The sequence below is a fragment of the Centroberyx gerrardi genome, chromosome 14 (genome assembly GCF_048128805.1).
Source record: "Centroberyx gerrardi isolate f3 chromosome 14, fCenGer3.hap1.cur.20231027, whole genome shotgun sequence".
Lineage (NCBI taxonomy): Eukaryota > Metazoa > Chordata > Actinopteri > Beryciformes > Berycidae > Centroberyx > Centroberyx gerrardi.
In genome coordinates, this window is record NC_136010.1 from 7,427,444 (window position 1) to 7,450,857 (window position 23,414).

Sequence of the window (23,414 nt, forward strand, 5' to 3'; positions counted from 1 at the left end):
ACACAGTTGTTCTCTGTGTAGGTGTTACATTGCTGCTGACATTCAAGCACTGTGTATAGGCAGGCGAGGACTTAAAATTCAGCACAGCACACTGAATGGAGCTCTCTTCCCATTCCTATCATGCATATGTTTTAGAAGTACTACACGTGTGAGAATTTAATCATAATGATACAGTATACCCTTTATATCATGTTCAGTAAATAAAATGTTGAGGCTTTACTACTCTTCCCTGTAATATAGGTCAGTAATTATCCCACTATACATTTCCACAGGGCTGCACAGATGGGTGGGGCTACAAACACTATTTTGAATTTCTACAGCCATTTAATATTTTGTCAACAGTGATAGCAGTGAACAACCTGGATGACAATACATATTCAAAGGCACGAAAGCCATAGCTAAAAACAAATTCAAATTCTAAGTTTCTAATTTCCTCCAATCAAATTCTAGCTGAATTCACTGTATGTCTTCTTTGTAGTTATTTGTTCAGCAGAACAAGAAACTGGAAACTGAAACCGCTTTACTCAAACATCAAAAACACATTCGAAATGAGGATAGGCTACAAAGTCATGTTGATGGGTAAACCCCCATGGGTGCCTTGTTAGACAAAACAAATTCCGGAAGCCATTGTGTTAGTATTGCATAGCATTAGGTCGAGTCTGTATGTAAAAGATTGGCTTGATGTAAGACAATTTTGTTAAAAATCAGTCTGGGAAACAGTATCTGTCCCAGAAAAAGTACTCGGTTGTCTGTCTGGCTCGTCTGGCTTTGCATCACTGTGGGCGGTAACTATGGACAGGTACATTTTTTAGCCAATCGTTTTCAGCTAGTTCTTCTCTCAGCAGATGGACAGCTTCCTCAACCAATAGAAGTGTGTTTTCTAAGTCGTTGCAGAATCGAGCCAATTCGAAGAGAAGTTGGGCGGACCCATGACCGGGAATATTCCCTGGCACAATTTCTTATTCTGCCCAGTTCGATCGGCAACGGGAGCGGAGAGAGGAAAGCAGAGAGCCCGAAGGCAGCAGCCCCCACCACCGCCGGCCCAGGTTACCATCTAGCACCGGGAAACACACTAGAGAGCCACCGCCGGCACAAGCCATTACCAACCAGTAACCATGAGCAGCGAGGCCGAGACGCAACAACCACCGCAGCCTGCTGCCGATGCGGAGAGCCCATCCAGCCCGGCAGCCGCAGCTTCCGCGGGGGATAAGAAGGTCATCGGTAAGATTGCTGGAAACTAACGAACTAACTAGCTAGCTAGCTGACGTGTGGCTTCAGTCACCGTCGAACCGATGCGCACAAGCGTCGTTTGCTAACGTTAACTAGTTAATGTGAACCGTTGGTTATGCTAAACGACGTTAACTAGCTATCTGACACTTGCCTTAATTCGCATAACGGCTAGCTAAGCTACTTGAAGTTGGCTAGTAGCGAGGCGAAATGGACGTTAACTAACATGATCATTCACATTCAATAGTTTTCTGAATCAATTTTGGCGATGTTTGTTGTACTAGTGTTTTTGAATAAAAAAGGGGTGTTGAACTTATTTAAACGAAAACCGATTACCTCAAACAAGGGTTCATTAATTATCGTTAGCAGTGAAGCAGCGCAATGTTAACGATATAAATTCAAAAATGTCAGTTGGACGTTGGATGGTGTTGGCAACCACATAAACTGTTAACTAGATTACATGTTGTGTGCTGCTTAGAATTTGGCGTATTTTTTGTAATATCATTTCATATCCGCATTACGGCTCCTGATGGTAATTCCAAGGGAGAATATACGACAGATAAAGCTAATCCCTTAGCTGGTTAACGTTAATCTAGCCGGTTCATTGGCCTCCTAACCAGCACGGCCATAGAATGCCATGTTGCCGACCGTCCCATGCCGACCGTTGAAGTTGTTTCTGGCCTTGATCATGACATGTCTATCTGTGCTAGCGTTACTATTACTTGCTAAATAGCCAAGCAATGTTAGCTATACTGCGAGGGTAGCTATCTAGCGTTTTGTAACCGTGAACCACACATGATGTGAACATGAAATTGGCTCACACGGCTACCATTGCTTGCGTCGTTAGCGAGCTAACGTTAGCTACCGGGTATCCCTTTGTTCACAGGGATGTGCTTTAGTTGCGTGTTAGCCGTTTTTCCGTCAAGACTGTCGGGACTCACATAGCTGGTGTAATCGGCTAAATGATTTTATTAAGGCTGTCTTCTCAATTCACCAAAATGCAACTGTCAAACAGTTCACAAATTTCGCTTGGATTAACAGCTATTATTCTGGCCGACTGACAGCGTTGGTAGGCTGCTGGCTAACGACGCTAGCCTAGCTTGCTATTTACATGGCTGATGGGGGCACCCAAAATGTCCGCCGTGATATTCTTCGGGTGTCTTTCGTCCATTAGTTGTCTGAATCGTTGACACCATTCTGGCAACACATCTGGTTCATTGTATTCTTGTACTACGGTTAGCCACAAGAGATTATATCTGATGTGCTACGACAGTTTCTGCTTGCTGGCTCTAATCCAACCACATGGTTGAGAGACCCAGTTAGCCACTTGGCTATGCTAGCGAGCCAACTAGGCTTCCTGCTTGCTAGCTTCTCAGGGCGCGACACCACCACGTGTAAACGCTCAAGTACTTTTTAGCAATGTGGCTTAAAATGGGGCAGTAGGTCTCCAGTAGTTGTACCCACAAATCACCTCGTTGTTTACAAAAGTGACCGTAGTGATGCTCACCCGCTGTACATTATTGGCTCTTCTACATTATTGCCGCCTCTCAAATGGACCTGCTGAAATACTGAGTTCATAAGGAAGCTTTGGGTCCAGGCGAGATCAGAGCTAGTGTAACGTTAGTCATTACTAGCTAATAATAATACTTTTGGTTCATGCCTCACACAAAGTGCAGCTGGCACGGAACACTCCTAAGCATCAGTATCTATAAAAAGGCTGACAGTTGGGGGTTAAATATAACTTCAACATTATCTCTGGCCTTAGTTTTTCATCATCTGTCGGTCATTTGATTCCTTTGCTGTTCCTCATCCTTAGGGATCTGAAGTATGTAGAAGCTGGTTTGCAACTGGCCAATGAAGTTGTAGCATGCCACCCCATTAGCAGTGTAAAATTAAAAAGGAAATGACTCCTGGTTAAACCAGGTTAACTGGATTTTTTGTGTCTCATTACAGCAACAAAAGTCTTGGGTACAGTCAAATGGTTCAACGTCAGGAATGGATACGGTTTTATCAATAGGTAAGTGGACCCCACCCCCATCTCTGCCTCCTAAAGACACTAATATGATCTGTGTTGGAACATTCCCAATCCTATTATGGCTTTGATTTGCTTACAAAGCTGACCAGACGATTTGTCTGCCGGTCACAATGCTCTTGTTACATGCAGTAATTAATTAGTCTTTACACTTGCTGGTTTAGTCACAATCTGTCCACAGATGCAATGTGGTTCAGCGGGCTACTGCTGACTGGATATAATTGAAACCCGTTTTCTTCCTTTGTTTAGGAATGATACAAAAGAGGACGTTTTTGTACACCAGGTAAGAGACCATAGCCAGTGTTTAAGTTGTTGTTCATAAATGAACTCCAATGTGAAATCTCATATCTGTAATGATATCATTACAGACGGCCATCAAAAAAAACAACCCAAGGAAATACCTTCGCAGTGTTGGAGATGGAGAAACTGTGGAATTTGATGTGGTTGAAGGGGAGAAGGTAAGCTATAACACCTTAATAAAACAAAACTCCATGCTTTGGTTGGGAACGAAGTGGTTATTTATTTTGCAAGATCAAATTACCTTCTCTATGACCAGATTTGGAGTTAGCCTGATTTCAGTTTGCAGCTTCTAACACATATATAATTCCATAATTATTAATGGATTTAATTTATTCAAAGGTTTAAATGAGTGTTTGAGTAGTTAATTGACCTCAACACTGGGACCTATAATTAAAATATAATATTAATAAAAATAAAATGGAAAAAAATAAAAATCCTATCATTCTGTGCACAGGGAGCAGAGGCGGCAAATGTCACCGGCCCAGGAGGCGTTCCAGTCCAGGGAAGCAAGTATGCCGCTGACAGGAACCGCTATAGGCGCTATCCCCGCAGGAGAGGCCCACCCCGTGGCGGAGACTACCCAGAGAACTACCAGAGCGACGGCGAGGGCGAGCCAGGCAGCGGAGGCCGTGACAAGAGCAGCCGCGAGGGGGCAGAGAGCGCCCCGGAGGGAGAGATGCAGCCGCAGCAGCGCAGGCCCTCTTACCCTGGCAGACGGCGCTACCCGCCATACTTTGTACGTAGACGCTACGGCCGCCGGCCCCCGTACACCAACGCACCACGAGGAGAGATGACTGAGGTACGCCGTCACAGGGCTACTATCCTGAAGCAGGCACCCAGGGGTCCCATGACAAAGTTGGGACCCCTGTTCCAGTGATGTCATACACAACTCTCAACCCTCTCCTTTCCAACATTCACGTGGTTTTGGACAATAAATCTTGGTGTATCGGGGGCCAATATACCGCAAATTGACTCAAACAGGCCCTCTTCTCAGCTCTAGGAGCTATACTATATTCTAGCATTTCTATCGGCCTCGCAGCGAAACCTTTTGAGCTGGACCATTTCAATTCAAGATTGTGTTCAGTAGGGCAAACGCATAACGAATCTTCAAATTTATTTTGAGCTCGACTGGAAATTCCCTGTGAGTTTGGCTCTGTAAGGAGCCGCCCACCAGTTGTTGTTTGACTGATCTGTTTGCTTTCAGGGAGGTGAAGGTGACGAGAACCAGGGAGGTCCAGACCAGGGCAACAAACCAATGAGGCAGAACTACTACAGAGGCTTCCGACCAAGGTTCAGACCAAGGTTTGCATGTTGGCTTCATTGACACCAGGCTGCAACATTGGAGAGAACAGCACAATGGGCTATACTGACCTTTATTTTGATGCCAATTGGGAGTTTTCCTACTAAAAATTTACCTCAAAGTAATTTATGCCACTCGTCTTCAGAGAAGTCTGGTTTCTCCTTTATTGCAGCCTAACCTTGAATGGCAGCCGCACATACAAATACGGTTTATATTTTTTTTTTTAACAAAAATTGTCTTGTGACTTTGAAATTGCATCTGGTCTCTTAGATGACATCTGTGTAATTTGCATGACATCTGCATTCATTGTGATGCACAAAAATGTATGCAAGATTTTATGTTGATGTAGTTGTTGCAATGCAATCGGCTTGAGATGCAGTGAATCCCAGCCTGTTGCTGCATTGCCTATGTTTTTAAACTCTCTCTATTCTTTGTGCTTGCCCCCTCCCAGGGGTCCACCACGTCCCAGACCGGTGCGGGACGGAGAGGAAGACAAGGAGAATCAGGGCGGTGAGGGCGGCCAGAACCAAGAGCCCCGCCAGCGACGCTACCGCCGCAACTTCAACTACCGCCGCAGACGCCCTCAGGCCGGCGGCAAACCCGGTCAGGAAGGCAAGGAGGCCAAGGCAGGAGGCGACCCATCCGCAGAGAAAACGTCCGCTCCCGAGGCCCAGCAGGGTGGGGCTGAGTAGGAAACGACCCGCCCACCGGCACCTACCATCTCTTACCATCGTCCGGGTGAGTCTTCGGTCTTCTGTAAATGTACTTTGTCCAACTTGTGTTGATCTAGCTGGCTGTTCACTCTTGTCAGCTAGCTACAAGTGTGATGCACCTACTAATCTTCAAGTCCAGATGTTGTTGGCATGGTAAAATGAGTACTTTGTCTTTTCTTATTGGTTTGGTTGTGTGGATTACATATCATGATCACGTTTCAGTTTTTGTAGCAAAGTATTTTGATGTTTGTATGCCATCCTCATGTAAAATAGTATGGAATTGAGTTTGTGGAATTGCATTTCTGGTTATTTCAACATTTTCAATTTCTTGGTCTCGTTATTTTGCTCTTTGTATAATTGTTGTGGCCTCTTTGTGCCATTGCACAGTCACTTTTTAAATGTTTTTTTAAATAATGCAGGGACATGAAAGCCAGACATTAGATTTTTGGCACAGCAATGAATAGTTGATTTCACGTGTTTGCCCTCTGCTGTGAACATGTCAGGATAAATAGGCAACAACAGGATAAAAGCAATCTTATGGGGAAAATTATATACAAAAAGTTGATTATTTTGTGCAGCTTATGTATCACTTTATCTGGACATAAATATACAGCTGACTGTAAAGGATATCGACATCACATACAGAGAAGTTAAAACCATTAATTTTTAACAGCTGTGCCTTTTTAACTGAGATTCTTTTGTGAAAGAGGCTGCCTAGTCTGTCATTCGCACTTTTCATTGGCTCTGTGATGGATGATCCAAAGCATGAGGTAATGCAGTGGATTTGATAAAGCAAACTGTCTGGCAGTGCAGCCCTCTGGCCATTGTCTCGCTACCGTATGAGCTGTAGCTTTTGGCTTTAGACTCGCTCCCTGCTATCTGGTGATAATGATGCAGATTTCCAATCACAGTGGTGCACAGTGTGCTACATGACTCAAACCTCATTATTCATAATGCTGAATGCAGCTGAACGACTAATTTTCCTTCTTTTTCTGTCTTACAGTTTTTTTGTCAACAAGAAGAAACATCAAAGATCTGAGCAATAAGAAACAGATTTGACTTGACGATCGTCACAAGCTTGCACCATGCATTTGACCAGATTACCACCGATTGCCTGCAGAATCTATGCAGACCTGTTTTTTTCCATTATTTTTACGTGACAGCTACAAAAAGTTTTGGGGAAACTGCAGATGTTTTTCTAAATCGGTCCTAAGTTTTTACACCAAATGGTTTTTAAAGAAAAAAAAAGGAATTTGATATCTGGTCAGTTTGACATTTTTAAATAACTTTTTATGTATTCAAACATTTTAACAAAATGCAAGCTCAAATAAAAGTCAAAGGAGAACTGTCCCGACTGTTGGCTTTATTTCTCTCACATATATGGGCTCTAACATTGACACAAAAACATTGGATTTATGTTTAATCTCAATGAGTAACTGTCAGCTACTTTGAGTGCGGCAGACAATTCAATAAAGTCTTTGGGGGGGGGGAGGACAACGACAGCAAAAATAGGTGGTTACAAAACATGCTTGAAGGGAGAAAGGCATTTAGATTTTGATATTTATAGACAAATATAATGTTGAAATAATAGTTTCATTAAGATTTTACAAAATCAACCAAATCCTTAAAGCACTTCATAGACTACTTTTTCTAATGGCAATGGTCAAATTTTTTTGCTAAATCTTTGTGCTAGCACAGTTGCTTTAACACCAGTATTACAATGAAAAAACCCTACACATAGCATCTTTAAATTGACTGTTACAATGTGATGAGAAATGTATCCAACATTTAACAATACTTTTAAGTTCCTCATCCTACGGTGAGGCAACAAGACCAGAGTAGGGACAATGTAGGAAATGGACTCTGAAAGTTTGATACTTTTTGCATGCAACTTGTCATTACACTGTATGCGGACACTTCTTTAGCACTTAGGGTTTAAAAAAACAACAACCCTAGATTGTGTCTCATAAGATTAATTACTACAGCAATTAAGTTCAAAATACATTCACACCAACATTTCTACACAAGAAAATTACAGGACAAAGCTGTACAAGTTGAGTTAAAGTCACCACCTTTCACCAGTATATCCTGCCAATGTCCATTTCTTTTGATGCCATGTACAATATACCCCAATAATATAGCCAAACGATGCCACTCAAACATTGGTCTCTTTGCGCAGGCGCTTCATACGCTGCATGTTGTTCTCCATGGCAGTAGGGTTGGTGATCTCTGTGGCACAGCTGGCAGGGAACCAGCCTCTCTCTCCGTCCCGCATCCTCTCCCCATGGCACCAATCTAAGAGCAGAAAAGAAAGATGCTTTGTGTTCAGCAGCTCTACATAGTTTATGTTAAATATGGAAGATGAGGCACTCACGCAGGAGGATATTAAGAACCTCTGAATTGGATAGCATGTTACAAATATTTGTGTAAGTGAAGCAGGAGACGGTGTGCCTCACCCTCCTCTTTCCCCAGGACGATGACGAGCTCGGCCTGCTGCAGCCCCAGCTCATCTAGCTCCTTGGGCATGTAGGCTTTTGTGGCCTCATACTGTGGCAGACCTGAAATGCATTCCCATAATGCACTGTGGTTCATTGTCGCATAAAATGGAGCAAAAAACATGAAGTGGCTAATAGCTGAACAAACTTTCCATGTGTTACCAACTAGAGTGTAATTGTTGGAAACAAAATTGAATGTTTGGTATTCCTATTGTCAGATGAAAAAGAACACGGTCCTCTGATGGGTTGAAAAAAACCCCCTGGGCTTATTAAAACCTTTTAAAACCCACTATATAATTTCCAAACTGAATGGTCAAATAACCCTCAATGGAAAAATAAGGCTTATTCCTGAAAAGTTTAACGTTTAGGAGATGCAAGGTTTTCACCCGACAGCATAATCTTAAAAATTTATGAGGGTCGAAGTCTACATCAGAATTATTCATTAACGTTAAAGTTCCCAACTGTATGCCTACTCTAGCCCGTAATGTCACTGCAAATATGTCAACCAGGCATGCAGGCTGAAGCAGGAGAAAATGGTGGCACTACGCAGCTCACAGTGGAAGAAAATGCCACCCAACACAAACCACTATGTCAACAAAACAAAACAACCAATATTGTAAAAAACTCAGTGGAGAGTGGAAGATGGACTGGTTGGGGACAGAGGGGGGAAAATGGCACCATCCTCTTCTGTAAAGACTGCTGCCAGGTTCCAGCAGTGGGGAAAAAAAAGGTTAAAACTAATTGTTTATTTGGCAATATGCAGTGCAAATGTATTATTTCATAGTTTAATAATATTGCCCCCAGAAAGGAACAAAATGCCCCTAAAAATCAGGTCAACGGGGGGAAAAAAATGCACTCTGAAAAAAACAAAAAAAAGTTTATTTCTTGCACTGGTTCATAGACAGATCTGGAAAAACATGAGAAACAGATTTGATACTCTCCAGGTCTTGAGAATGTGGGAACTGTGTAAGAGTCTGGAAAAATAGGGAAAGCATTGTTCTCAGTTCTGATAGAAACGTGACCAAGATAAAATTTTAGATGGCTGCAGATCCTGGTGCTTACATGAAAGGAGGGTGCGCAGATTTATCATGAGTTGTCATTTTTATGAGTCAGATGTACACGCATTGTGAAAATGACATTCAAGATTAATAGATTAATTCAAAGTGCATTTTAACAAACGAGGCCCTTGGTAAACAGCCTCCCTGACTTACCATCTTTACTAGTGACGACACCCGCCTGCTTGTGCTCTGTGAGGGCGCTGACCCAGCGAGCCCGGTCCACCCTGGGCAACCGAGACAAAACAACAGGATTAGATGTGACTGCAAACCCAGTGTCAATATATCTGATCACACAGGGAAAAATGATGTCCATTTTGTGGTGAATCTAACAAAGTGCATGGAAGAGTTCTGTCAGTAGAGGGAGCTAGATTACAAAGCATACAAGTAAATTTGATTTTGAATAAATCACATTAGGGCCAAGTTAAACAATAAATATCTATATCCAATATCAACAAGACTGTCTTTAGAGAGAGAAAAAGGTAGAATCTGCACACTGTATTGATAGCTCCCAATAAGTTTAATGGCAAAATTATTGGGAGCTATCAATACAGTGTGTGGATTCTACCTCTCTCGCTGTAAAAATTTTTTTGATCCAGCACCTGTAGGAAGTTTTTTGGATGTGCGCACTTTTTTCTTCTTTATTCATAACAAGATTCTTTGCACTCATTATGCATGAACCTGCCACAAAGAATTATAAATCAGGTCTTTTGCAGCTGAGTAAATCAGAGCTATTTGTCCCAAATCCCCATCCTTCCATGTGAAATTGACCCTACATTCATCACGCAGTATTTAAATCCTGTGCATTCAAATGTAAATGTGTGCAAATACATATTTGAGGGGGAAAAAGCTGCAGTTATGAAACATGGGTGGGGGGCTGAGAGCAGCAGTACCTGGACTCGGCCACCAGGGCGATCTGCTCCGGTCTGCCCTCGCTGTTCCTGCTCATCAGCAGTCTGAAATACAGATGGTTGGAGCTTCCTTTGGCCGGCGGAGACATCCGTCCCTCCACAGCCTCCCCCACCTCCACCTCCACGTTCTCCAGAGTGGCGTAGTCCATCACCACAAAGCTCTCCTCACTGGACAGACAGACACATAAAACCTATTTTTTACTCTATAGACATTTCTCCACAGCAAGGCTGAGTGGGACTGCCAGCCATGGCTCAAAATGCTGAGAACAGGGGCTTCGAAGTGCTAGTATTTATTATGAAAAGAGATAGATCATGGCCTTCGTGTTTCGGCTTACATGCCTTTATCGGGGTACCTTCATGAAGGGGTGTAAGCCAATACAATAAAGGCTTTTTAATATTTTTCACTGCAAAAGTGTGCCTTGGTATTATTTTTTGAGAATGGCCCTTTTATTTTATTTTTTACATTTTGCGTGTTCCAGCAATAGAGCACATGATCTCATGAGCACCTTTTTTGACACCAGCAACTTCATTTTTTTATGGACAGTGCAGCGCTCTTTGTATCTTCTCTTCACTAGTATTTATACATTTTCATCTAAAGACAAGGTGCAAGAACAACCACAGAAATATTGTCACAGGGAAATTAAATGATGCCAATGAAACACAAAGTTTTTGCATGTCACATTGTAGCTCCTGGGGACGCACAAAAGTTGGGTAAAAAGTGCAATTGCCGCTCAGCCAGGTTTTTATATGTTAACACATGTACAACACATTCAAATGCACATTCCATGAGCATCTGCTAACAGCACTTTCTAGCTATTGTGACCCTAGAACTGGGGCATGGGGTCAACTTTCAAAACCTGAAAGTGATTCTAGTCTTGTGGGTAACTCCTTCCTCTTAGTTGACATAGTTTGATTTCTCCCTTAACTCAAAACATACACACACAAAGCTGCGGTCTGCTGAGTTGACATGTTGAATGTGAGACTTAAGAATGCCAAGCATGCACCATATCCATTCTCTCTCCCTCCTCGCTCTTTCCTTCTTCTGCTCTCTATGCTTCTCATGTTCCCTGCCAGCCACCAGCTGGGTCTGCTCAACGCCCACGAGGGTCACCACCCGGGTGGAAAATAACCACTGAACTACAAGCAAAATGCTAGAAGACTTTGCTTGTGGTTGTTTGTAAGTTTGTCTACTCTTATCCAACCGCAACTTTACCCAACCAGGTGCTTTTTGATTCTAAAAGGCGATTTCGTTGGTAAAATATCAAAAGTGCCTTTGAATTTTGGAATCCACCATGCGCTGTGGCCAGAGGTTGAAAAAGTTAGTTCTCCTCTTTAGTGACCCTCTCTGTCTCTGATGTACATACCAGATTACTATTCAATGGGCTCCGTCTCAATCCATCCCCTACTCCCTCACCCTATATATCCACTCCACCTCCGTTTGCGCGTGCAAATAAGGTGTTCACCATATTGAAGGGCTTTCCAAACATTGATGCTGACTTTCCATACACCATTACCTGTACCACGATGGAAGTGCAACAGCGAAGACACATGGAGGAAACATCTTACAAATGCAAGATACATGGAGGAAAGATCTCATCTAAATGTAAGTTCCCTGTTGAGTGATTTTGTCATGTAGTGTTTTTTGTAATGCACATGGGTAATCAGGCTTTGTAGCTTTTTCCTTGCAGTCCAGGGACTTTAAACACAATCATGGAATGGGAATGTGTGGTTAATAATTATAATTTTAATCATAACTTTCATGTTAGAACTGTCTACAGGAAGCAATTACTGTGGCCCTTAAGTATATTCAATTATCTGTTGAAAGAAAACACATCTCATTTTAGAACCTTGGGTTATTTTGTTGATATCGTGCATTTAAAAATGGACAAGTCGACAAGAAGGCAATTAATAACAACAGCTGGGTGCGCAGGCCGTCCATCGGTAGCCATGGTAACGGCGTGAGACTCCGTGGTGAAGTGATAGCAGTTAGGGAACCATCCGGGAAAGGGCCATACTATAGTGAAGCTACATGGTCAAATCTGTGGCTGTCAAGCTGTGATACACTTTAAACATTTGGTGATTGTGTTGACATGGTGGAGAGCTTGTGGTAGAGATTTTTGCGAGCTAGTAGGCTATGAAAATCTTGCAGTTATGTCCCCTGATACTGTGGCGGTCTAACGTGAGTTTATTTAGGTTTACAGCTATTGGAAGCCAGTGGAACCATGGGAACTTAAGCCAGTTTCACCTCTGTGTTCACTATTTAGTGCCTTAAGGCGCTTTTGAGATGTTGCAAAACTAGCTTGTTCAATCCATTGAAACTTCACGGAATTCATTAAATAGTAGACAGAGGTGAGAGTGCGGATAAACTTCTTGTCGCAAGACTTGAAGTTGGTCAGAGAGCTTATTTCCCAAATAGAGCTAAACAATTAATTGAAAAAAAAAAAATCGAAATCGCAATATGAACTTATATATATATGAAGCTGCAATGAATTGCTTGAGAGAGAGCAGTGTCCAAAATGGATTTCTGAACAAGGTGTTTTAGAGCTGCAGCTAATCTTTGGTCCATGATCAAGTACAATATTGGTGAAAACCTTTCATCATTTTTTTTTTTTACAAAATCACTTTCCTTTAAACAATTTTAAAGTTCTAAAAAATTATGACAAGAAAAACTTGTGATGATACGAATCACAGTTTAAATCGCAATTGCAATATTCTGTCAAATAATCTCAATTCCATTTTTTTGTCATTATCTTTCAGCCCTATTCCCAAAAAGTCATTGTATTCTATGAAGGACTAATATTGAGCACAACCTTTACGTATTCCTGTTCAGCCTACAGTTCCCAGCAGAGTCCCACTGACCTCTTCTTCTTGGTGACGATGAGCACGTCGTTGAAGAGGAACAGGTAGTTGCTCCTGTGGCTGAAAGCCCTCCAGATGCTGAGCTCCTCGGTGCAGACGGCCAGCTCTCCACGCTTCTTCAGCCACCGAGACGACGACACCAAAGGAAACGGCTGGGGACACAAGTGTTACCAATCTAGGTCAGCAATCAAGCTAATGTGTACTCTGTATTCAGAGGGGTACGACAATGTGGAAAGTTCATTATGTAGAAATGTTTCTGTAGTGGGCAATAACAAACAAATTATTTCGAATTGGACTGAGACGTCTTGCATCATCACTATATGAAAAAAAATCTGTCTAAAACTTGTTTCCAACTTCTAATGTATTCCATCCCATTCATATTTGCATCCATTGCCAATCTAAAAACTACTTTGCCAAACCCTATATCAACTGTAATCTTCATGGAAGGTGTGTGTGTGTGTGTGTATGCAGCAACACATGGCCGGCCCTTACCTTGATCTTGCCAAAATCCATCTGCTTCTGGATGGTGTACATCTGCTCTGTCCTCTCCATCCGCCTCGCACCATCATTGCAGCTAGCGACCAACTGTTAAGATAATAATCATCATCATCATAATAATCATAAACATAATCATCATCATCATTATCATCATCAAGACCATGGCAACACATCAGAGTGACAGATCCACCTAGTAGCGATGCATCAACACCAGTTTTTCAGTGTCAGTGTCAATTGAGAACACTTTTCTTGGATTTCTGACATACATGTCAGCTTTTAGTATTGGGGAAATTGTCTGATAATTTTGGCTGCTATTTTCCTGAGATCTGCTAGTGGTGCTAGTACATCCCTACAGTCCGGAAGACACTTATATACTGGTCTGACACTAGATCGTTGACCAGAGGGTGTACATTTGAGAAGAATCAGGTTATGAGCCAGCTAACTTGACCGAGGATCACCATGGTTGTATGTGTTGGTCAGAGTCAGCCTCCCTACCTTGCTGATGGCATGCAGGGCCCAGACTGCAGCAAAGTACTCGGCTGTCTTGTCTGGAGTCTTCTGGCAGATGGTCTGTGAGGAGGAAACAAAGGTTTGACGCTCTCAAAGTACCTTTTATTCACTTCTGTAGTCAAAACAACTGTCTGTGCAACCCTCTAAGACATCCATCTGAATCTAACAATCACATCAGACTATCCAAGAGGATTCAAAATGATTGGCTGCAATGTATAACGGATGGTGAATTCTATGGCATTTAGGAATCGATCTAAGAGGAATTTCATTTTAGATTTCTAAAGGAGTAGAGATTGGGAAAAGTGAATAACATGAAGGTAAAGTCATAAACCACAACTATTGAGTCCACGGTTACATTAGATTAACAGGCAAAAAATGGTCATTAGGGTAGTCAATCAGTCAATCAATCAATCAATCAATCAAATGGACTATACACACATTGACAGTAATATAAAAAAGTAAAAGTGGTTCTCAACCTGCTGGTCATGAATCCCCAGAGGGCTAGAGAGATGATTTTAGGGTTTCAACCATAAAAAAATATTTATAGAATCTGAAAAATATATTTCAAATATACAAATTTATTATTCTGTTTTTAATCTTTGCGATAAATGCCTTTCTCTTGGGAAATGATGTGCATTTGCAGCTTCTTCCAATTTTCCAATCAAGTAACATACCCAGGAATGGGAAAAAAACAATTTAGTGGGAAAGTTCAGCACTTTCCAAGCTTATGCCTGTAACACGCTGTCATGAAAAGGCATCGCTTCAATTTTGGGGGTCATGAGCCAAAAAGACTGAGAACCACTCATATAGCAGAATCAGGGTTGAGACTGACGTCCAGCAGCAGTGGTAGTCTGGTGACTCGCTGCATGGGGAGGATGAGGAAGGAGATCATGGGGAGGCCTCCGCACTCGCTGCTCCCTTCAATCTGCTTCAGCGCCTCTTTAAAGGCAGTGTTACTGGTTCTAAGACAGAGACAGACAGAGGGAAGATCAGTTCTGCTGCCTTTTACTGCAGAGAATCAACTGCATCTTTGCAATTTGCAGCCCTTGTCCGCTACCCACAGCAGCTTCTGCAGCGTCCTCTGCTGGAAGGTCTCGTTGGAGCAGTAGACGATGTAGGGCTCAAAGTGGTGGGCAGCGTGGTTCTGCACAATATCGCTGATGTCCCGGATCACTGGGTTGTCATGGTGACGCCGCTCAAGGTCCTCAAAAAACCTGGAGAGGGAGAGAGAGAGAGAGGGAGAGAGCAGCGAGGGAGTGAGAGGACTCTTTTTCCTCCCACAGGCAAGTTACCTGAGCGAGATAAAATCTAATGCATTCAGCACAAGGCTGTGTGAGGGCATAATGTGTAGGCTGAACTGCTTTGACTTTTGTTTTAAATTCAAAGACTGTTCGCATATGATAATGACACTTGCACCATCAGCGAATTAATAAATGTGTCCATGTTTAACGCTGCAAGTCAGTTACAGCGATCTAATATGAGCTAGAAACTATTTTTCTTTATACCAAATATTCAAGTTAAGTAAAATTTGATTTTATTCTTATATCTTATGTACATGATTTAGATTTCTAGCTGTGTGAAAGCTGTCCAACATAAGTATAATTGTAAAAGCTGTCCATTATAACATATGATAAACAACTTTCAGCCCCACCCTTTGAAGGGGGCTTTTTTTTTCTAAACAAAAAAATGTGAGTAAAATGACACCCAAACAGCAGCCCAACCCAGGAAGCTATGAATAACTGACACACACACACACACACACACACCGACACACACACACACAAACACACAGGAGTCAGATCTGTCATATGTCGGCAGCTTCTGGGACACGTTCTGCCTGCCAGTTTTGCAGATTGAGCTTTTACATGCCAACAGGGAATTTAGAAGACAAAAAAGATAGATGGAGACTTCTCCGCCGAAACAGGAATCCATTTTCATCCAAAAACACAGCAGCCGGTAACGCGCGGCACTTCACAGAGCAGAAGACAGCCTGCTCTCTCAAGGACATTATCATCTTAAAGCCAGTGAATACCTCTAAAAGCAAGCAGGCAGCAGAACCAGTTTGTCCAGCGTGTTCCAACACGCTGAGGGAGCCCACGGGATACTGGAGACATGCTCGCTGAAACTTTAAATGAACCTATTTCCACTTCAAAAACCACTCCCTCCTGCGTCTTGTGTGGGAATAAAAATTGAGTTTTGTATGACGAAAAGACGTTTCCGACCACAAGACACAATGTGCATTCCCTTCCAAAATCTGCAATTTTTTTTTTTTTTTAGGTTTTATTTATTCGCACCAAAAAAAAAAAAAAACCTCACCAAGAAAATAGTTATATGATGTATATAATGGAAATGGAAAAAAAACCCCAAAAAAACCCAAGTAAATTATGTGTGTGTGTGCGTGTAAGTAGATGCGTAGATAAAATAAAAATCTATTATAATGCCTCACACACTGACAGCATCATTAGATTTTTTCTCTCTCTGAGGTGGTGAAACTCCCCCACAACCTCTTTCTTCTCTCTCTCTCTCTCTCTCCCACTCACACACACACACACACACACACACACACACACACACAGCAGAGCGGTGTGCCGACCGTTGGCTGACTCCGTGGATGACGGCGATGTTGGAGAAGAGGTGATGGTGCTCGGTGGCCGTCATCGTCCTCCTCAGGGCGTCGCTGCTCTTGAAGTGGCGCACCAGGATGCCCAGGCTGTGCAGGTACGAGTACTCCGAAGTGATGATCTCAAAGATGGCCTGTAGTCACATGACCACATGTACACAGATAAATTAACAAATGTGAAGGAGCTGTTCACATTTGCATCCCTCATCTCAGCCTAAACTTTAAACCAAACATCCACCCTCAGATGCTTTTACACTGTTAGATATCATCAATCTGTGATGTTCAGTGCATTCCAGGAATTATTTTGTCATGAAGTGTAATTTACTTTTTTGCTGTACCCACGTTCCCTCAACCTGCCTCATCTACTTCTACTTTAGCTAGTGATTTCCTACATTTCCCAGAATGCCTTTCAGCTCCGAGAGAAAGTGCCTGAACTTGTTGCATTCAGTACACGTAGATGGAGAGAGCGATAGTGTTAGTGATAGCGGAGCGAGAGTTTTTCCAGACAAGAAAAAGCGACTGCTGCGCTCCATACTCTACATACTCTGCTCCACTGCATTGCATTCTGGTCTATTGAGGCTGCTGTCTGTGGAGAGATTGGTGATAACTCTAGAAAGAAGCCCTCACTCTTTGATTCTGAGGGACGGACACCAAAACCTGATGTTTTAGATAGTTGATATTTTTTCTGGTATTAAACTCCATTGTAGCATTGTAGGAAATATCGCACATCATCTATGTTTGGCCAGTTATCCGCAGCAATAAGAAAAATCCACCACCGAACAAGAAAATCTTTCCTTTACGATCCATCCCTGAGATAAGTTCACCTCTGTTGACAATTAGGATCTATGTAACCTACCAGACCCGAGCCAGCAGCCCAATAAAACACAATTATATAAAAGTTGTAAATATACAGACAAAATCAGGCATCATTGTTTTCTATTATTTTTTGAAGTAGAGCTAACAGACAGGTGGATCTGACACAACTTCCACCCCTCTACTTCCTACATGACTGTTAAGGCTGAAGTGGCTCAGAACGGAACAGAGGCAACACTGCAGAAGACCAAAGTGCATTGTCATTCAAGGGTTGCGTGTAAATTTCAGTTTCTGTTACTCATCCGTACCGATGTTTTGAGCTCTCCAAAGACATTACCTACCAGGAAACTTGGACCACAGAATAGCAACAAGTGACATGTGACTCCTACGCTATAACTGGGGAAACTTGTAGAGGTCTGCTGGTGACACACAGCTTTTTGTAAGAGTAAAATGGGACAACTATTTGTTTTTAACTCCTCAAATGTGCCTGACATTACAGCATGCCCGGTGGAACAGCAATATTTCTCAGTTGTTGTGATCCAGCTTGTCCCGAACTTCACCCAAATGCTTTCATATGCCTAGAATGCTATGGACAGCTGTTGCACCATTTTGCAGTATAGTGGTTAAGCACTAGAGCTAGACCTATGAGCCAGCTAAAGATACAAAAGAGTTAGACAAGCACCTGTGCGGGAAAGGGGCCGAGCTTGATTACATTAGCAGGGTGTGGCTTTATTCAGGGTGCTGTAGAGCACACAGGGTGGACCTTTGCTATTGACACAGGAGCTTAGACTGCTAACACAGACTCATTAAAAGGAAAAATCCACCCTCAGATACTCTTACACTCTTATCAATTTGTGATGATCAGTGCATTACAGGAGTTATTTTGAGATCAAATATTATTTACATTTTTGTTGTACCCACTTCTCCTCAACCTGCCTCGTCTACTTCTACTTCAGTTAGTGACGTTCTGTATTTCCCTGAATGACTTTCAGCAACCGACAGAAAACAGGTTTGAACTTGTTGCTGTCAGTCAATGGTGGGCGTACGGACATATAAACAGCTTTAAAGTGTAATCGTTCAGCTGTAGGTTATATGCGTCGATGATCGCAGCTGCGCCCCTTGCTCAGAACACAGTATGTCTTCATGTGGCTGCATTGCATTCTGGTCTATTGAGGCTGCTGTGGGAGGACAAATTGGTCTCTCTTTCTCTTCTACGATGGATTTCTCCCTGTGTGATTGTTGAACGTCGGTGCAAAATGGTGAGTCTAGTTTGAAACCCTCGCTCTTTGATTCTGAGGGACTGACACCAACACCTGATGTTTACCGTTGAAGATTTAGATAGCTGGAATATAATATATCCACAGAACTACAAAAACATTTCCAAGAGCACAATGTAAGTGTTTTAGGGTGGATTTGTCCTTTAACCTAGCTGTCTTTCACATTCTGCAGTATACACACACACACACACACACACACACACACACACACACACACTGACCTCTTGTCTCTTCCTCTCCTCAGGTGAGATCAATGTCAGAATGCCTGTGTCCTTCACCTTTGCAAAAACATGAGCAAAAACCAAAGTTAGTCTCTCACATGTGACTGTACACTTGATACGGAGCTTGTTTCGGAAATGGTAAAAATGAAGCGGCAAAATGTCTCCAGCCTGTCAGAGAGGCTTGCTGGATGTTCTGCCATTTTAGTCAAACCTATCCAGCATTTTCACACTGGGTCAAGGAGTGTGGGAGTTTCTGCAGCGGCAAGAGAATGTAAGACAGTGAGCTTTCATATCACAGCTCTTAAAACAAAAAGAAACATTCAGCTACACTTGAGCAACACTTCGACTGGCTGTCAGTGTTCTCTGTTGAAGGCTGTGATGGCTGAAAAGCACTTCTGGACTTGTTTACCAAGTAAGCTCCAGCTGGAATTTGTTCAGTGAAATTTAGCTCAATTCACTATACAATTCAAGCACCATGGTAGAAGTTCCAGGTTTCAGTAGATTTCCTTTCCTTCGGTATTCATACAGGATTGTGTGTGTGTCGATGCAGGTGGAGGTTTACCTGTGGCAGCTGGCTCCAGGTGAGCTGTGCCGGCCGGTAGCTCTTCACCACGATGCCCTGGTTCTCCACAGGAGGTTCCACCACCACAAAGTCGTCCAGCAGCTCGTCCTGGTTGGTGGAGTGCAGCCCTCGCTCACGGATCTCCTGGTAGAGGCGCGGCGTAGCTGAGGACCGCATCAACATCAGCAAACATTACTTGAATTCAGCCGATTTTGTACGTTCATGAGCCTGGGACCAAGACAAACTACTGAAAATACACTGCAAATTCCTGAAAAATGTGCAAGTTTAGATGTTTACTTTCTGGAAATACCAGGTTTCTATAAAAAGGTATTGATAATATGGGACTAATCTGAAATATTTCTCTTGCTATGAGCCTATGTATGCAGGATTCTGTTATTACTCAACCATAAATCTGTCACATTTACTGAGAGAAGTAAATTATGGGTATTCTGTTAGTATAACAAATGAAATGATCAACCACTGTTGAAATCTGTCAACATAATAACACGGGCCACATTGGGAATTGAAGCGTAGGAGGTGAGAATGCATCTGTCTTGAACAGAGCTGAGATTCAGTTGGGTTTAAAAGCACAGTTCTGTCTGCAGCATTGTCATTATTGGGGAGGCTGGTAGGAGCGTTATGTAACGGAAAGGTCACAGGTGCAATCCCCACAATGCCCAAATGTGTCTGTCTAATATGTGCAGGTATCATGTACTTTATCAGGTACCTTATCATTACATGGAAAACAACTAAGACGTTTTTCCCAGTCATCAGCTGACCACACTTGCATCACGCTCCTTTGGGACATAAACTTATCTCATGGGCCATTACACAGTAAAATCATCAGTGTTCATTTCTCTTTCTCTTACGAGTGCAAAAATCAACACTATGCCAGTAATTACATGAGTCCACATCCATCAGAGTTAATTTATTTAACACTTTTAGATCATTCCATTCATCATTCCAGCTCTATGAGTGGACAAACAACACTCCAATCAACACTTGGCCAACTCCAAATATCTGTCACTGAAAAAATCAACACATTAGCAATGGGAAATCTTGCGGTGAATAAAAGTACAGGACATTAAAAAAATCTCAAAATTCAGGACCTAACACTCTGACGTTCAGTATGCTGACAGCACTCAGAGTGAATGATTTCCTGTTTGGTCCTCTGCTGCTTCCCTCAAGGCATCATTTCTGCGATAGGAAATAGCAACTCTGGCATCCGCATATCAATCCCAATTCATACTCTCCTCCACTCACACGGGCTAATGCTGACAATTGCTGACAAAGAGCAATTCTGAAGTTTTTAAGAAAATGAAGCCAAACTTTGTAGTTCTTTCCCAGTTATTTGTATTCCTATGACCAAAATCTAGGGAAGTGGACACAGTGACACATAGTGCACATACCGTCTTTGAAGGATCCCCCATGCCTCTGGTTCCTCTTTCTCCCCAGGGTTCGCTAGAGGGGAGACAGCAGCACAGCCTGAGTTTATCACTGTGGAATGCATGGGCCTCCATACCAACAGAGACATACTCCATTTGTATTATTTCTCTCTCTCTCTCTCTTCATTCTCTCTTCCCTTGCTCCTTAATTCTCTCTAAAACTGCCTCTTTCTTTCTTTAAATGCTGCATTTTCAAGTATTTTCTAGTAATAGCCTATGAGTTGTTAAGTGGACTTCCTCAACACTGGTATTCGGTCTGGAAGATAGGAAACAGTTGTGGAAACATGCCATCAACCCCTATGACTAAAGGAGAATTTGACAGAAGTCACCGCCATTGGCTTATGCTGACTCTGACCTATGAAGCTATGTGAGAGACAAAGCCGTGTGGGTTATCAACTGGGCTTTGTTTTCATTTGAAGAGCGTAACTGGCATCTGGCCACGGCTCCTCTGCTGACAGACTTCATTTATTCATCAGCTTGGTATATTTACATTTGGGATCAAGCACAGTTCTGGTGCTCTCACATAACATACACATAAGACACAAAGCAAAATAAGTTTCAATGCATGTGGAGTCTACAAATAAATGAGGATCTATTGCTTGAATATGGCTGCTTTTTAGAGAGAAAAGTTATCTCTCTTTTTTGAAATAATTCAACACCCATCCAACTCACTTTGCCAATAGACTCTTGTACTAGGTCTGAAAAATAAATGGCCTATTAAACTTGAATTAGCCTGTTCTACTACCTGTCCAATTCTTTTTCATTTACTGTGAGTTCATGGTAAATGGACTGAGGACAACACGACCCTGTACCTTGCGTCCGGGGCTGCGGGCCGGACTCGGACTGGGGGCTCGGTCCTCACTGACGGGTTTGAGCGTGGTCTCGGCCGCTCGTCCCCTCGCCATGGCCTCAATGTCCAGGCTGGTCACAGCCGCTCTGTACGACTTGTTCCTGCGGTTCCTCCTCAGAGCGAAGCCCTCCCCGTCGCTGTCGTAATCCTCCCAGGACAGGTCGGGCCCCTGGGTGGAGTGACGGCTCCTGGCCCCGCCGCTCTCCAGTCCCACCGGGAAAGTCACCACTGTGGTGTGGTGGCGGTTCTTGGGCCGGCTGCTGGTCATGGCCAGATTCTTGGGGATGAGCTGCTGGCTGCCCAGCTTCAGCGACACGGGACTCTGGGTGCTCAACACCACCTGCTGAGGCACCGACAGCCCATCCGCTAAATCTTGCTGGGGCATTGATGTGTGGGGCTGGGGTGTGGGGGAGCGCTGCGGCTGGCTGAAATGATTGTCCGTCACAGTTATCTGGAGGTCTGGGAAGCGGCTCTCCAGAAGGAGAGGGGCCTGGTCGCCCATGGTGCTGTCTGACTGTCTATGGGACATGGCCTCCGCCTGTGACCTCGGCCCGGTCCACTCAGCTCTTCAGCATCTACAACATGGAAGGAGTCTGAAGATGACAGGACAAAAACACATTACATGCAGGAACAGGAGACGAACAGGAGTCAAACTGTCTGCATAAGATAATCTATACAACTAGCACCTTAAATGGAGACAAGGAAAAACAACAGGGGGTAATATGAGTGTTTTTGTCTCAATGACCCACAAATACCAGCAGTGACCTACAGTGGGGTTCCCAGATCTCTTCCCATCGGAGAATAACTCGTGATCCCATTCCCCCTCAGAGTCGGACCGGACCAGTCCTGTCCGTCCTCAAACTCGTACCAAGGGAACCAACCCGTGACTCACTGCTCCCTCCTACACTACGCTGCACTTGCCCACACAAAAGACCTGCTCCAGCAAATCTGTGCTCCACAGAAACTACACCCAGAAACAATTCAAATGCATTTCCATACTGAATACGTTTAACTCGCCCTGTAAAGTATAGGCTATGTGGTAAACTGCGCATACAAACACCGCAAGTAAAGTCGCTTTTACAGAAGCAGCACAGTATCAGGTAGGCCAAACTATTATAAACATGTAATTATAATGGCAACTAGCTCCCAACTAACTCCCACAATGACTTTCATCACAATCAATTTGACATGTTGAGCTTCAAAAGTAGCTTCAAAATGTAGGACCTCGTGCCATAATACTCACATTAAGAAGTCATTCAACTATATTTCTCACCAGATTTCTACCGCAGTCTTCATTTCCAATAACTTCACTGCTTGAAAGACGGATTAGGGAGGGAAAAAAATGTCTGCCTCACATTCCCATGGTTCATAACAGCGAAGTGACACCCACTCCACTTCGCACTGAGATTATAACAAGTATAATAGCCGCCTTTACCTGTTCGAGATGCCTTAGTAAACAGCTTTCTTGAATGAAACCATAGGTCAGTGCGGCTGTTGTCCAGAAGCGGCTGTCCAGTCTGTTGGGAAGTGCGGCGTCCTCCGCTCCACTCTGTCACATTTTCTTACTAACTCACTTCCTCTTCTGTTTTGCAGGGACCCTTAATCTGTGCTGCTGACGTCACCACAGGTGAGTGCCAATCAATCATCGAAACCTCAATTTAGATTAAAACAGACGTGCAGCTACTGCAGCAGCTGTTTACAAGACAGCAGTCTAATATTTGGCCCA

The 23,414-nt window shown here is 43.1% G+C and overlaps 2 protein-coding genes across 5 annotated transcripts; one reads left to right on the forward strand and one right to left on the reverse strand.

Annotated features, from left to right (window-relative positions):
• Positions 1 to 974: 974 nt before the first annotated feature.
• ybx1 (Y box binding protein 1) lies at positions 975 to 6,922 on the forward strand. Of its 4 annotated transcripts, none has more exons than XM_071923609.2 (8): positions 975 to 1,221; positions 3,181 to 3,244; positions 3,509 to 3,542; positions 3,628 to 3,717; positions 4,014 to 4,358; positions 4,764 to 4,861; positions 5,311 to 5,597; positions 6,576 to 6,922. In XM_071923609.2, the coding sequence occupies exons 1-7, from the start codon at positions 1,116 to 1,118 to the stop codon at positions 5,549 to 5,551; spliced, it is 978 nt and encodes a 325-aa protein (XP_071779710.1). In that variant the 5' UTR covers positions 975 to 1,115; the 3' UTR covers positions 5,552 to 5,597; positions 6,576 to 6,922. The 4 variants fall into 4 exon arrangements, with proteins under 4 accessions (XP_071779710.1, XP_071779711.1, XP_071779712.1 ...); XM_071923610.2 differs by having other exon boundaries at positions 4,764 to 4,849; XM_071923611.2 differs by having other exon boundaries at positions 4,014 to 4,295.
• arhgef16 (Rho guanine nucleotide exchange factor (GEF) 16) lies at positions 6,766 to 23,251 on the reverse strand. The gene is made up of 15 exons (XM_071923608.2): positions 23,124 to 23,251; positions 21,651 to 22,281; positions 20,803 to 20,854; positions 19,394 to 19,557; positions 18,832 to 18,888; positions 16,494 to 16,654; positions 14,962 to 15,114; positions 14,733 to 14,862; positions 13,886 to 13,960; positions 13,385 to 13,477; positions 12,893 to 13,044; positions 10,016 to 10,201; positions 9,279 to 9,349; positions 8,029 to 8,130; positions 6,766 to 7,867 (listed from the first exon to the last, which is right to left on the reverse strand). The coding sequence occupies exons 2-15, from the start codon at positions 22,215 to 22,217 to the stop codon at positions 7,728 to 7,730; spliced, it is 2,103 nt and encodes a 700-aa protein (XP_071779709.2). The 5' UTR covers positions 22,218 to 22,281; positions 23,124 to 23,251; the 3' UTR covers positions 6,766 to 7,727.
• Positions 23,252 to 23,414: the final 163 nt, after the last annotated feature.